The following is a 16,508-nucleotide window of genomic DNA, read 5'->3' as shown; positions in this document are numbered from 1 at the left end:
TCTTTCCGCGCCAGTTAAGGGCGGATCTGGGAACAGCTACCCTCTGCTGCTTTTTGGTAGGCTTTTTCTCCACTTTTTGTCAGATTTGGAAGATTTTTTCTTTTATGTGCAAGGATGTCTTGGAGGAAGACAGGGTTCAAGCCATGCAGTGCCTGTCACTGCATGATGTCATTTACCGGCCCCCACCTCGTCTGCCTCTGGTGTCTCAAGCGTGACCATGATTCAAAGTCGTGCTCGGACTGCCTGGCCATGGCTCTGAATGCCTTGCTGGAGCGGGCCATGAAACTCCTTGTGGCCCAGCAGTTGACACCGTCCAGCGAGACTCCGTGGACATCCCGGTCCCGATCGAAGAAGAGGAGGTCGTGGGACTACTCCCAGAGCCCAAAGCCCACTTCATTCCACTCGAGGTCTTCAGGACACTCGGGGAAGAGGCACAAGAAGAAGAAGAAGTCCAAGCGGACTTCATCTTCACCTCGGCTGTCATCCATCAACAAAAGAGGTAAGGAGCACTGACGCTCTAGGCACGGTTCTGCGGCGCATGAGCCTGGGTTGGCTTCACGCCTCCCTCACTTTCTGGGAGCCATGGCGACCCCCCACTCAAATAAAGAGTTTTACAAGGCCATGTGCTGCATATTTGAGCGGGCCTACCCCTCTGGTGAGTCCTCGGGGCCCGCAGAGTCAGAAGGGGCCCCATTGGGTTTGACACCGTCGGCTCCGGCCACAGCAGGGCCTCATGGATCCGATCCTGGATTTAGGTTGACGCCAGTTGTGGCATCGCGACCTCCTCCGGCTTTAGACCCAAAGTTGGTGCCTTCGTTGCCAGTGGTGCCCACCGTCGGCACCAGCCTCATCCTTATCCCAGATGACACAGCATCGGAATGACATTGCTTGATGCCGATTCCGGCACCGATTGAACCCAGGGTCCTATGTTGTCGCCTGAGCACTTTGAGGATATGCTAGGCTTGTGAGAGGAATGGGAGGGGTCTATGGCCCCTTTGGAACACCAGGATAACTCTGCAGAGCAGCTAGACTGGTTTGGGGAACTTGGGGAAGCCAGCGGACTGGACACTTCTCCAGATACTGGCGTGCTCTCTCCACCAACTGTGGCTACCGTGGAGGGAGCGTCCTATGCAATGGTGGTTAAAATGGCAGCTAAGGTCCTCAGACTAGAGCTACCCTCAGTGCAGGTCAGGACTAACCTCCTGATTGAAGTGCTCCAACCCGGGGCTTCCACCCTGGGAACCCCTTTTGCCCTTTAACGAAGCATTGACTGATGTCCTTTCAAGCAAGTGGTCCAAGCCTAGCACAGGGGCTTCTGTGAATCGGACAATTGTACGCCGCCATCGCCCTGCTCTGGGTGGCCCAAAGATCCTTAGCCAACATCACAACGCTGAAAGTTTGGTGGTACAGGTCTCTACATCCCTTCCGCCCCTCCGGATAGGGAATCCAAGAGGTTGGATTCATTTGGGAAGAAGATGTTTTCTTCTTCCAGCCTAGCATTGAGGTCGGTGAATACCGCATACTTAATGGGCCGTTTCTCCCACTTCCTTTTGGAGTCGGTTGCACAAGTGATGCCACAAGTCCCGGAGGAGGCCCGGGCTGTGCTCTCCCAAGCAGTTAAGGACGGGAGGGATGCTGCAAAATTCACCATACGGTGTTGCTTTGATATGTCAAATTCGCTGGGCAGATCAATTTCCACGACAATGGCCTTGAGGCGCAACGCCTGGCTTAGGACAACTGGCTTCTCAGGCGATGTTCAGGCTAATTTGATGGAAATGCCCTTTGATGGAACCCATCTTTTTGAGGAAAAGGCAGATTCAGCCTAGTGAGGTTCAAAGACTCTTGAGCTACGGCCAGATCCATGGGCATTTCTTCTACTCCTCATGGCCAGTCTATTTTTTGCCCCTTTTGTGGCAACGGAAGGGGTTTCCAGCCAAGTCAGCCCTATCCCAGCGACCGTCCGGCACAGACTTCCCAAGCCATGCTGGAACGTGAATCCGGTGCGCTCTGACCAAGGAATGAAAGTCAGAAGATGCCGGCCGCACTGCCCTCGGCAGCCGCAGCCTCATAGCACTCCGAGTCTGAATCTGCAGGACCACACCCTTCCAGTTGGCTGGAGAATCTGTCATCATCTCCATCACTGGAGGTCCATAACATCGAACAAGTGGGTCTTGCAGATCGTTCAGGGGGGCTATTCTCTGCCTTTCATTTCTTTTCCTCCTCCCATTCTGCCAAAACAGAAACGGCTGATGGAGGATCATCTGAAATTACTCCAGGAGAAGGTTACAGCTCTCTTGACCAAGTGAGCTATAGAAAGGGTCCCGGTGTCAGAAGTAGGCAGTGGCTGTTACTCCCACTGCTTTCTGATTCCAAGAAAGAACAAAGGGTGGTGACCCATTTTAGATCTGCGGACCGTCAATCTCCTCCTCAAGAAGGAGAAGTTCAAGTTGCTCAGGTCTTGTCTGCCCTAGACCGAGAAGACTGGATGATAGCGTTGGACCTGCAGGATGTGTATTTTCGCATCCCCATTCTGCAGCGCCACAGGCGTTATCTGCGGTGCAAGGTGGGGCACGAGCACTTTCAGTTCACTGTGCTCCCCTTCAGCTTTACCAGTGCCACTCAGGTGTTCACCAAGGTGATGGCGGTGGTCAAACTTATCTGAGCAGGTTAGGGTTGTCTGCCTTCCCCTACCTCGTCAACTGGCTGTTGAAGGTGTCCTCGCCCCAGACTGTCGTCTCCCATCTTCAGACTACGGCAAACCTCCTGCATTCCCTGGGGTTCTTTATAAGCATGCCAAAGTCACACCTGCCTCCTTCTCAGATGCTCCCTTTCATCAGAGCTCTTCTGGACACAGTACAATTTCAGGCCTATCCTCCCGAGCAGCGACTCCAGGATACTCAGGTTATGATTCTGATGTTTCAGCCTCTATCCTGGATTTCTGTGAGACTGACTCTGAAGCTGTTGGGCTTTACGGCCTCCTGCATCCTGGTGGTAAAGCATGCCAGGTGGCATATGCGGGCTCTGCAGTGAGACCTGAAGTTCCAGTGGGCACAGCATCAAGGAAATCTCACCGACATGGTCCAGATCTTGGAAGGTACAGCGAGAGATCTGCAGTGGTGGCTAATGAACCATGATTGGGTCAATGGCAGACCCCTCTCCCTTCCCCAACCAGAGCTCTCAGTTGTGGCAAATGTGTCACTTCTGGGATTGGGCGGCAATCTGGGAGAGGTAGAGATCAAGGCACACTGGTCTCCGGCGAAGTCAGAGCTCCACATCAATTTGTTGGAGCTTCAAGCGATTCGGATGGTATTCAAAGCATTTCTTTCCTCTGTCAAGGGGAAGTTAATGCAGGTTTTCTTGGACAACACCACTGCCATGGGGTGGGGTCGTGGACTCTTTGTTGAGAGGCCCTGGACTTGGCAGGAACAGCAGGGCATAACCCTGGTGGTTCAACACCTGGCAGGTTCTCTGAACACCAGAGCAGGTGAACTTGGCCACCAATTCCTAGTGGATCAAGAGAGGCGTCTTCAGTTGGAGGTGGTGTAAGGTCTCTTTCAGCAGTGGGGAGAATCTTGGTTAGATTTGTTCGCTTCTGAAGAGAACACTCAGTGTCACCAATAATACTCGCTGGAGTTTCCAAGGTGGCTATTGCTCGGCGAGGCCTTTCGTCATGAGTAGAACTCAGGCCTGCTGTAGGCCTTCTCTGCCCATACCACTTCTGCCCAAAGTTCTGAAGAAGTCATCCTTGTGGTGCGGTACTAGGTAAGGAGAGTCTGGTATCCAGAGATGCTGAAGACGAGCATCAACCCTCCGATCAGGCTGCCCCTTCGGGAGGATCTTCTGTTGTAGCAGCAGGGGAGGTTTCTTAACCTGAACCTGTCAACTCTGTGCCTCCATGTGTGGAGATTGAGTGGCAGCAGTTGATATCTTTTGACCTTCCTCACGAAATATGTAACGCTGTTGTGGTGCCAGGCGGCCCTCAACTAAGATGGAATACGCCTGCAGTTGGCAGAAATTTGTATTATACTGTACAGAAAGGTCTAGTGACCCCATTTCTGCTTCTCTTTCCACTCTTCTTTTATTCATTCTGACCCTTGCCCAGCAGGGCTCTGCTTTGGGAACTCTCAAGATTTACCTTTCTGCTCTGTCTGCTATTTTCAGCTGCCAGACCAGCCTCTCTCTTTAAATCTCCAATTTTACATAGGTTTCCAAAAGGGCGGCTCACTTGTTTCTACCCACGCCCTTTGTTGTGCCATAGTGGGACCTTAATTTTGTCCTCACCTACCTAATATGTGCTCCCTTTGAGCCTTTACATAAATGTTCCCTCCGGCTGTTGACCATTAAAACAGCCTTTTTAGTGGCGATTACATCTGCCCAGAGGGTGAGTGAGTTTCAGGCATTATTTTTGCACGCATCCCTATCTGATGTCTTATCCAGAAAAAGTGGTGATTTGCACCCAGACTTCCTTTCTACCAAAGGTCATGACCCTATTCCATCTGGGTTAATCCATCCAACTGCCCACCTTCTTTGCTGCCCTGCATCCCTCTAAAGATGGAGGAGCGTCTCCACCGACTGGACCCAAAAAGAGCGTTGTCATTCTACCCTGACTGCACAAAATCGTTCCAGGCGGACAACCAACTCTTTGTGGGGTACATGGGAGATAAGAAGGGTCCGGCAGTGCAGAAAAGGACCACGCTGGGTCATTCTCTGCATTAAGATCTGCTATGTCCTGGCTAAGAAGCAGACCCCGAGGGATTAACGGCCCATTCCACCAAGGGAAAGGCAGCAACTACGGCCTTAGCTCGGGGTGTCCCAGTCCTGGACATCTGCCAGGCAGCAACGTGGGCATCTTTGCACACATTTGCAAAACACCACTGCCTGGACAGTCAGGTCTGCAGGGACCATCATTTTGCCCGTTCGGTCATGCATGACTAATGTAAGGGATTGGTCCGCAACCCTCCGTCGAGATGGTATGGCTTAGGTATCTCATTCAAAGGTAAGTAATATGCAGCTAGAATTCTCTATCAGATGAACAAGCTACTTACCTTTGGTAACGCATTATCTGGAAGAGACTCCATCTAGCTGCAGATTCCTTACAGCCCCACTGTAGGACCGGGGGTCACCAGGCCCTGAGGGAGTAACGTGACTCAAGCAGGTAGGCATTCAAGGGCTTACGTGTAAAGTGGCCATACAGCACACACATCCACTGAGACAGGAAACGCACGCAATAATTGACATCACACAGTAGTTTGGATAAAACCAATCAGTTTTATCTAGATCAACCTTAGGATCAAAAGCATTTCATTATGAATTGATTAGCAGTTCATTTCAACATCAAAACCTGGCCTTGAATCAAAGCGCGACACCTGGTGATCCTGGGGAGCGTCAAACACAGCAGTTACGCAAAGCACTGCACATAGCAAATCAATAGCGCTTTAACACATGGCATTCGGCATAGCGCTGCACATAGCAAACCAATAGCGCTTTAAATAGAGCATTTCAACATAGCGCTGCACATAGCAAAACAATAGAGCTTTAACACATGGCATTTGACATAGCGCTGCACCCAGCGAATCAATAGCGCTTTAAAACCCATGGCCTATGAACATAGCGCTGCACCTAGCAATTCAATGGCACTTCAACGCGGGCATCTAAACATAGAGCTGTTCATCGCCAATCAATAGCGCTTCAACCATGGCCTGTAAATCTGGCGCTGCACATAGCATAACATTAGGCCAGAAATCAAAGCTCTAACCCTGGCAGCTAATTATAGCACTAAACACTTCATTCGGTCAGGGCATCTAAGGGGGGCCTTACACATGTCCCCTCCTTACAGTCACCATCTGGGCAGTGGAGGCAACTCTTCGCAGGGCAGTCGGTATGAGGCCCCACTCATGGTGACCCATGCCAGGGAGGGCTCCTGGAACGCACTTAAGTTGGTAGAACTGGGACAGACCACCCCTGCAAATAATACGTTACGGGAGTAGGGCTTACCATCGGAAGACTAGGGGTAGGGGGCACACTGACAAGGGTGGAAGGGGGGATGGGAGGGGAGGGGGGGCCCACAAGGGAAGAGTATTTATGTCATTGTATAATTGTGTAGTCGGACTCATATGATACTCTTTTGTGACCTGTTGGTACCCTCGGGGGCCCTGGGGAGTTGTGTTGTTGAGAAAACAATAAAAAATGCTTTTACAAAAAAGAAATGAGGCCCCACTCATTCCTCCTCCGAGGTGTTCACTTAGCCCGTCTTAGGGCGGGGGTTGAGGCTCCACTACTCCCCCCAAACTGTGCCTCAAGGGTGTCGGGCCCCGTCCGGACTGATGCGGGTCCCAACAGACGTGACAGTGGGTTCCCCCCGGGGAAAGGGCGTGCGCCGGCCTCTGCATGGGCCTCCCGCCCTTGTCCCAGGGGGGTTACCTTATTCGCCGACGATCCTCGTGGGTCACTGCTGACGGCTCCTTCTCCTCGGGGCAGGGGAAGCGTGCACTCCTCGTATCCCTCCCGGCGATGTCCGGGTCGAGGGGGATGGCGCGGGGCTCCCGGTCGGGCCAGACGTGGCCGGGGAGCTCCGCGGTGTTAAAAGACGAGTCCAGGGATCTCCATGCAGGCTTCAGAGGCCCGCGCCCACAGCCGCCAATGACAGCGCGGTCTGCGGGGGCGCAGCCCTCTCCACAAATGGTGCAACGGCGGGGGCGGCGTTTGGCAGTCCGCCCCCGTCAGGTGAATTGAGTCTTCGGCTTCGGACCTATGCGGCCTCAGCGAGACGTCTCGGCCCAAAGAGGCCTTCGCTGCTTTCCGGCGGCCTTCTCTGCCCTGGGGGGCCGCGTTACCTCGGCTGCGACGGCAGCGACGGGGCCCCGGGCTTCTCCGCGGGCCCCGGTGATGGCAGGGGACGATCTCACGGCGGTGAGTTATTTCTCTTTTTTTTCTGGGGTTCCCCGACGGGGGGGTGGCCGAACTTAAGGGGTGGTCTGCAGCTCGGGGTGGCGATCGATTTGGCGCCCAGCGCCCCCTCTCTCTCACAATGATGCCCCAGCTCGGGGCAGGCAGGCTGGGAGGCGGCAGGCCACACGCCCGTGGCAGAACAAGCTAGGAAGGGGGCCCAGGTGATGCCAGGGAACGCAGAATGGCACAGCACAGGTACCTGGTTGATCCCCCAGCAGTTCTGTGTTAAGTTTCTGCGGCCAGTTCTCGTGGTAAGTTCTTGGGTAAGTTTCTTCGTCCTTTTGGCGCTTGTTGTATCTGGTGCCCTTAGTAGGTTTGTTCCTTGGGAGCAGGTTGAGTTGGTGACTAGATAGCTCCTAGTCAGGCTTGGTAGGCTGTCCCTGGGTTCCCCTCCCGCTGGGCCAGATCAGTGGGCTAGTTCAGGATCCCTCACTCACTTAAAAGGCAGCACCTAAGCCCTGTCACTTTCAGTGGCATAAGTCCCTGACTAGGCCCTACCACCTAAAACTCCTGCCTAGGTTCCCCCAGGTCTGCGTCGCCCCAACTATAGTTTTCCCTCACCCTGGGGACAGTAGAGGGGTGTAGGTAAGCTCAGGGCCCAGCACACAGGCCCATGTGGCGGTAACCCCTGGCAGCAGGTCCCCTCTCTCTCAGGTCCACCCTCTGACTGAGCACATGGCAGCCTAGCTCCGCCCTTTATACGCCCCTCACCCCACCTTCCAGACAGTGCCAGAAGCTTCTAGAAGCGTCTGGGGAAATTGGTTCTAACTGGCCTAGGGGGAGGGGTAGAGCACCCTGGGTGCCAGGCTTCCCTCCAAAAGCTGGGGTTGCTGGGAAATAACCACTAGACTGTTAACCCAGCTCAGTCAGACGGCACAACCACACAGCTATGGCATCCATTTTCAAAGCTTTAGGTGTAAATGGGAAAACTCAGTCTGCGTACATCTTTGAACAGTGTTCAATATTTGCATTCACATAACATGCGATTTCCCACAAAAGCGAAAAATTTCAGGGAAAAAGGGCCAAGTCCAACACCCACACATGCCTCCCAGCTTTGCGAACTGATTTTTATTAGGGCTAGGGTTACTCCACTTTTCAGGGCCCTAGTTTTGCACATGACTACATCAGTAACTTCGTTGCTCCGTGTTTCTGATGTGGGAAAAAGGAAAGTACTGATGTCCGTGCACCTATATTGGCACAGCAACGTCATAACTGAAGCCGACGACATCTTGCTGAGCTGAATGGAGTCACGCGACTACGCACGCAAGGGATGTTGCTCAGCAAAAGTTTCTGGATCCAGCCTGAAGCCTGGGAAATTCAAGGGTAAGGAATCTGCAGCTAGATAGAGTCTACCAGATAATGCGTTACCGAAGGTAAGTAACTTGTTTGTCTTTGACATCCCAATGAGGTACAGAAGGAAGACAGATGCATGAGGAGTTACAGACTCTCACTCTGGGAGGATGGATTCACAATTTCATTTTCAGCGCTGTTTAATATGTTTTCCCAACCATCTGACATGAAGGTCAATGAGTAAAGCCTCGTGTTTTTGCAGATGTATTCGGATGGATTTGGTGGATAAGGGCGATATTTTTAACCTCTGGAAAAGCAAGCATTTTGGCACCAAGAAGGATGTCAGCTTCTGGATACTTAAAGAAAGAAATTCAACAATGGCAAAAGGTAGGTTTACCAATGTGTCTACCTTCCACCTCTGCATGAATTTTCACGTTATGCCTTCAGAATTATTATTCTCTGTCTGCCTGTCCGAATTGACTATTGTTTGGCCATCTTAACATACTCACTGGACGAATCATACAATGACAGAAATTTGTTGAGAAGTGCTCGACGATTAAACTGCAAGTAGAGACTCCCGTTGTCCACTGACACTGATCACAGTTTACCAATGTAGATAATCTCCAAATTGATATTAAAGGGAGTCGTTTCTGCTTCTTTGCAAACAGTACACATCTGGTTTGCTATAAAGCCACTGTCTTGGGATTAACAGTGATGATTTGCCGGCTTCTCCTCTGTGGTCATTCTTTAATGCATTGAAGTGTTGCCCATAGTTAGTTGCATTTGAACTCATTGTATCTTTCAGAAGCATTGTACTGATGCATGACTCTACTCATACAGGCATGGCATTTGGATTAGTGCACATCTAAGTACGCAATCAATTTTGGGCAATCAGTTCCTCTTTCAAATTCTCAGAAGTCTTCAGTCTTTCTTTGTTCCAAGCCCAGATTCAGTAGGTCTTGCCCACCTCTGGGCCCCAGTGCCACTGCAACTGAGAAACCCATGTGAAGCAGGCTATCGCCTTTGCTATTGCTAAAAAATAATGAGCCTTAGTTAACCAAATACCCCCATCTGGGCCATATTTTTGAGGCCAAAACTAAGATGTTTCTTTAAATGGACTGCACAGCTTCTATTTCCCACGCCTCTTGACCGTTGCTAGACCCAAAACAACTCTGTCACAGCAAAGGTGCTATGACCTTAATATAAGCAAGGAAGAATAGTTTGGGTAATTAGAAGTAATTTGGTTATAGTTGGCCCCTCTAACACTTGAGCCCTGATGCCACTCTTTTGAAAGGTATTACATTTTTTTCTTCCTTTTTTTGAGGACCTATAGGGGTGGTTACTCTTGTGATGTTAATTAGAAGTTATACACATTGATCACCATTAGTGATAAGCATGGTGCTTGGTCCTCTTGTGACTACAGGAAAGTGCCGAAGATGACACTGCGAGCCAGATGGTGAGTAATAGCCAACCGGCTCACGGCGGTTGCTTATGTGAGGCACTTCCTATAATTATTTGAATATTTTTTAATACATTTTGAATGATCTTAATGGTTATTAGGCACTTTATCTGGTAAAAAACGACACTGTGACACATAGCTTGTGTCTGAGGGCTTTTTTTTACAATATTTTGGCGCACGGCAACGCAGCAAGCCTTACTGCTGCACTGCAGTAAGTTAAAATAAAAGGACAGGAATGAGCCATAGCAACAAGATAATTATTAAATGCATTTTCCTCTTTCTATGTGTGCTGCAGAATGCTGATGCATTCCCTGGTTTCCAAAATGTTGTAAATCTGAGAAGGAGTCAAGTTCCATGCATGTTGCATGGGAACACCCACAACAACACCCATGGAATACCCCTTTCATGCAGAGTTATGCATGAAAGGGAAACATATTTACAAGGCCATGAAAAGAAACGCAGGGTAACTTTATATGGCCTTGTAAATATGGGGAAGCCCATTGCCCTGCCGGTGCATCAATAAAAGTGACGCAACTGTGGCGCAATGAGCTTGAAATAAGCCCTTGAGATTTTACTTGTGCTTGACCGAGCATTTGTTAGAAGCCTTTGTATTTCTTCAGAAAAGTATCAGTGCGAATAGTGACCATGGCTTGTATGTCGTATTTCCTTGATGCCACTCTGCCTGCTGCACCTCTAATTGCTACAACCCTGTGATGTAAACTGTCTCTTCTGCCCCCTGCACTGAGCCATCCCTCCAAAGCCTGAGGCCGGAAAAAGAAACAGGCTGTCCTTTTGAGAAAAAGCAGTCTCGACATCTCCCTCCCCTGCTCTTTCAATGTCTCAAGCAACATTGTACAGCATTGGGGCCCCAGGGCCCTACTGCTAGCAAGAAAATGTGCCCAACTGCAATTCTAGTTTAGAAAGCAGCAATAGTTGGGTTGCAAGAGGCTCATTACACCCCTAGGCCCAGGTGCCACTGCCCCTGCTTCACTAAAATTTGCTATGTCACTGCTTAAAAAAGGACCCCACATATCTACAAAACCTGAGCTCCTTTGTAAAAAAAGAAAAAATGAGCCCTAAAAACCCCTTCCCCACCAGCAAGGAGCTAGGGGATGTACAGTTTCTCACTTCTGTGATCACTTTAAAGGACTATCTCATAAAAAGGTGTCAGTTAACTTTCTGTGTCCACTTGACATCTCTATAAGAAACATGTAAGCTCCAAGAACCCTGGGCCCAAATTATAAATAGGGCGCACGTTTGCTCTTTTCTAAGCCTGGGCAAAGCACTACGCTACGCTCGCGTAGTTCGCGCTACTTCGCACTACGCGAATTGCACGTAGCACAGTGCAAACATGCGTAGCGTAGTGTTGAGTAGTGCTGCGGTCATTTTTTGCTTGCTCGCGGTCCTCAACGTCAAGTTGGCGACCGCGAGCAAGCAAAATGACATCCCTGCGAGACTTTTTCCTTGTTCGCGATCAGCAACATCAAGTTGGCGATCGCGAGCATGGAAAATAAACCTTCCGGAGAGATTCCCAACGCGAGGAGGTCAGGTTTCTCATTGCGAGTGGTCACGTATGCTCGCGACCGCTCGCGATGAGAAACTACCAGTTCGCGTTGAGAAAGCTGCCGCTCGAGTAAAAATCTACTCAAGCAGCAGAAAACTACAGCTCGCACTGTGCAAGATGCCATTTTCAATGATTGCACAGTGCCGGTTGCTTGTCCGCACTGTGCAATAATTGAAAACGACATCTGGCACAGTGCGAACAAGATACTACGCAGTTCGCGAAGTGCTACGCGTAGCTCGTGTTGTGCGAAGTGCACTTTGCATAGCTTCGCGAAGTGCTACTTCGCGGACTACGCCCAGGGTTACCACAGTGCACCTGGTGCAGGCCAGGAGAGTGTGCCTGATTATAACAAAAAATCCTCTGCCCTCAGCACAGGCATGAACTCTCACAGTTCTCCCCTGCATTGAGGAGAGCAAATTACTAAAGTATGGAGTTGCATATTTAAATCATAGGTGCCTCTTTCTCTGTGGGTGGATCTGCCTCTTTTTAGGGAGAAAGGCATCCCCACTGCAGGTGGTCCAGTGTCCTTACTGCATCTGCCTGTTATGGAGGGTCTAGGTCGGTTCATTAGACCGTTGCAAAGGGCACCTTTGGGGTGCGCACTGTTCTCAACTCCATATGTAGTGCACAGTCAATGCGACTCCTGATGACTTCATTGCCATTGTGCCTGCCCCTTTAATACTCCACCAGCATAACAGAAAAGGTTTCTCTACCAATGAACTAACTCCCCCTTGTGTTTGCACTATCACAAAATGTGTCCTGCCATGGTCTATATTATATAAGGGGCCACATATATGAAAATGCCCCAGGCACATGAGAAGCGGGTGCAAATACCCACATAGCCCCAGGACACTATACACAGTAGAGTCACAGGAGCACTTACAGATAAAAAAAATATAAGAAGCATAATATTTCTTACTTGGTATTTTCTCTTCTTTTAGCAGCACAATTTGATGGTACCATACTTTATTCTTTCCTTTCACATTGACTCAAATGAGGTAAATATATGGTCTAAGTCATTACTCGTGTGTGGTGTGTGCACCTTGAAACAAAATTAATGTTTGTTGGAAAGCGGGATATTGATAGGAGTAAGTATGCACCTACCACTAGTAATAAGGCCATCAACATGGTATAGGGTCTAGTAAAGGTCTCAGTAAATTAGCCCCTTGCTCAACCCTTGGTAGCTGACAATGAGCAGTCAGGTCTAACTTAGGAGGCAGGAGTGAAAAGGATTTAAATACACTATTTCATCAAATAAATGAAAAACAATACACAATAAAAATCCACACCAATTTATAAAGAGGGGAAGTATTTTTGTGAACAAATGGACACCAAAATGACAAAACTCCAATGTAGGGAACCGATTAACCACTTTATAGTGCTTAAAAACATATCGCACCTCTCTGGGACATCTGGTCATGCTTGACCAGGACAAAATCAAAGTTTAAGGCCGTCTGGGATGAAGATCTGGTCGTATACACAAGCAGGAGGCCCTGGTCAAAATTGTACCTTCACACTTAGAAACCTTTCTAGAGCTTTTTCTTAATATGTCGCTCTAGCCTCCACAGCAGGCCGGATTCGGAGAGGATTCGCTGGCTTGACATTTCAAGCGGCCCGGTCAGATCCTGGAAGTCTGGAGCTACGGAGCTTTCAGCGGGCTGAACCTGAGATCCTAACCGGGTCACAATTGAAGGAAGTTGGCTTGACTCTCGATGTCGGGTCGGTCGTCTCATAGAGCTTTTTCACAAAAGTTCTTCAAACTTCAGGAGGTGCTTCCTTAAGGTCTCCTTTTAGGTTCTAAGTGTCCAACTCACCAATCCAAAGGTCTGGAATCTCCTAGATGGTCTCTGGGATTTCTGGTCCACAGTCCCCACAATGCATCTGGCCAAATCCTTAAAAGTCCACTGGACACACTCCAGAATGGGGACTGTTTTTGGAGATGATGCAGCTGGGGTCTGTTAATCTGTAGCTTGCAGAGAGTCCACTCCTTAACCCTTCTTTAAAGCAAGGCTCAGTCCCCAGGCCTGTATTACTAGATGGTGCAGTCATTTAGACTGCAGGCCTTTGGGTGTAAATCCAGATTCCAGCAGGGAACTCCTTTTTTCTGTGTGGTTTCAGCCAGCAGAACTAAGAGACTATGCAAGCTCTAACATATTTATTCAGTGTTCTAGGGATGACAAGCAGAGGGGCACCTCTGTCCAGTGAGATGCTGGGTGCCACCCAAAAGCATAACAAATTCCTCCAAAATGTGTCATCTTCTTGTCCCACAAAGCAATGCACTTCCATAATCCAACATGGATGATTTCTCTCCAGAGGAGTAAGAGGGAGCTAAAGCAACCCATATGGTGTGGCTCATTTCCATTAACTCTCCTCCCTCTGACCTCTGCAAATTCCTGTCCTAAACCTGCCATCAAGCTGGGGCACAGTATGTGGGGGTAGGTACTCCTGGCATACCTTACTGGTCTGCTCTCTCTTTGACCTCAGTTTGATTTACCCATCCCCCTCTGCAGGACTCATCATCCTCAGCTTCAGAGCTCTCTCCATCAGATAACCTTTGCTCCGGCCAGGCCACTTATCACCTAATCAAAGCAGCCTGGCTAAGACTGTTAAGGCTGACCAATCAGCAAAGATGACTATGAGGATTGATTTTGGCTTACAGAAGAGAAAGTTCTATAACTTGTATTCTGTACGAGTTATGATAAATTCAACAGTGGCAAGTTGTTGAATTCATCAATACCAATCTTTTAAGTCCTTGAATGATATTTCTCCTTTCCTAGCTATAGTTATACCTGAATAAAATATTGCAATGTTAGCCTATGGAGCTAAGTATCTGGAATGGGGAAAAATGAAATGAGCAGTTTGTCCCTCACCAGGGCATATAAAACGTATTGTATAAGGTCTCTCCTTATAGTTACAGGCCACCCCACCCCTGAGACACCTAGATGAGACCTCGGGGATGCCTAATACGTCAAAAAAGATAGATTGTCACTTTTGAAGTGCCCATACCAACAAAGTTGTGGTTGCACACATTTTTAGGTCTCGCCTGACCCAGCGCATGCGCTGGTCTGGCGAGACTTATTGAGAGGGCTCCAAAAAGTGCTACCAGGCCAGCCTAAAGCTACAGTGCATGTGCGCGGGCGCGCACGCCGCACTTTACCGCGATTACTTTCACTTTCGCGGCCGCTTTGATGTTTGATCGTGATCACGATCGCGATCACTTTCACTTTCGGGGCCGCTTTGCATAGCCAATAGGTCTCGCTTTTGGGACCTTATAAGTATTTAGTTATGCAACTGTTGCATGGCTAAACACTTATAAGGTCCCAAAGGGGAGACCTATTGGCTATGCCAATGCTTGTTATTTTTAGCAACAGTCTGAAAAGCCAGGGTGCCTTTAAAAGGACAGCAGGCACTCAGCAGTGCAGGAAATCTACTGGGCCTCTAAACTTCGATGCCCTATTATATACTAGGGACTTGTATGTAGTTTGAATCCCCTAGACCTATTATATACTAGGGACTTATAGGGTCTGTCAATGCCAATTGTAAGTGTAACCAATTACATGTACCTTTTTAAACATAGCACTGGCCCTGGGCCTGGTTAGCAGAGCCCAGGGGACAGTCAGTCAGTTAGGACCAGTATCATTCAGCATAAAATGGGGATGAACCGGGCAAAATGATGACTTTCTAGCAATGTTAGTGAAAGGAACAGCATTAACCTTTGCCAGAAATAGGCCAAATTTCCATTGCTGCCATTTCACTTTGCATCTACCCGCCCTCCTTGCCATTAGACACGTAATGCTTTTCCCTTTTAAACCCTTGAGTTTTATTAGGTTGAGGGGAGCATAGAACTGATGGGAACTCCACCCACTGATGCCCATAGAAAGTGTCTAATATCCACACCAGTACCAAAAGTAGCAAAGAAGAGTGCGAGGATTTTAAATAGGTCCACTATGCATCCGTCCAAACTGCAAGTTATAATAACTATATATATCGTTATATCCTCCTCTGTCCAAGAAGTGTTTTTTTTTTTAGAAAGCAGTGCCCTCACCCACTATTGGTGGCATGCTTCATCAAAGGGTTCACTTCTTATTAACAGGTAGTATGGCAGTCTGAATGGGCTCCTGATGGAAGGAGATATTGTGGAGATCTTTTCAGTTTGAAACCAGAATCCAAAGTTATGAAACTCTAGAATGACCTAGTGGCCAGTCTACTACATTTTATTATGGTTACCACTGAATAGAATGCAATACACCACCTATAATGTAGGAGCTGAAAATGTGGGCATAGTTGTACATAACCTGGCGATGGACACGGTCGTACACAGCCCAATGATGAGACAGAAAAAGTTCAGTAATTATGTAAGTCAAACACAAACACCCCAACTACTAGTATTGGTTGGGTCTTTTTTTCTCATATTAGTGAAGGAATTAAAAGAGTCCAGCCAAAAAAGATTCCCCAATTAAATGGTACATATGGGGCTGTAGTGCATACCATTCCCATTGTGGGGTATGGTAACCCGGGCATTGTAAAGGATAGCGCCGAATTAGGCCAAGTCATTCCAAGTATTTGTGGTACCCACCCAAAGCTATTGGAGATACTAGATCCTGCTGGGTCCTCTTATTCAGCCACAATAATCTTACAGTTCACATTGAGGAGACCATGCATACCAAATTTATCTCTTGGAATGTAGCTGGGCTGTCATCCAAACTACTTATTCCCGATTGGTGTGAATTCATAGACCAACATGACTTTTGTATCTTTCAATAGACATGGTCTACGCAGCCCCTCCATCATGTAGGGTACGAACATTTTTACAAAGTGGCCACATCCTCTGGGAAGGGCAAGCCCTCCTGGGGTTTAATGATTTGAGCTAGAACTTCCACATGTGGCTCATTGAAAGTGATCAATATCGTCTCCCCTGACATTGTGTGCCTTGGTTTGAAAGCGACCTCAGATGTAACATACTATATTTATAGTATTTATTACAGACCAACTGGGAACAAAAGGAATCTATAGTTGTGGATATATCGAATGGGCATTTGTATTTCTTTAAGAAGGCCTACTCATGATTAAATAGGACTAAGTAGGGTCTTAAGTTGCTGTATTCAATCTAGGCGCCTTGACGCCCACTGGGCTAAGTACGCGCGATACAAGAAACTCCTCATTCATTCATTCATTCATTTAGCCACACTCTCAGCCTCTGCAAAGAAAATTGTGTGGGGGATTTCAGTTGTCAATTTGAACCCTGTG

The 16,508-nt window shown here is 48.6% G+C and overlaps 1 protein-coding gene across 1 annotated transcript in view; it reads left to right on the top strand.

Moving 5' to 3' along the window:
- LOC146805860 (uncharacterized) overlaps positions 1–16,508 on the top strand; it is a 224,637-nt gene that overhangs the window by 162,730 nt on the left and 45,399 nt on the right. The window contains exon 6 of the mRNA XM_085623190.1: positions 8,501–8,625. Within this exon, the coding sequence (XP_085479316.1) occupies positions 8,501–8,625 (125 nt within the window). The remainder of the gene's footprint in view (positions 1–8,500; positions 8,626–16,508) is intronic.

Source organism: Triturus cristatus, chromosome 8 (genome assembly GCF_964204655.1).
Source record: "Triturus cristatus chromosome 8, aTriCri1.1, whole genome shotgun sequence".
In the NCBI taxonomy this organism is placed as follows: Eukaryota; Metazoa; Chordata; class Amphibia; order Caudata; family Salamandridae; genus Triturus; species Triturus cristatus.
Note: the sequence above shows the minus strand (reverse complement) of the source record. Positions and strands in the feature narration are given on the sequence as shown.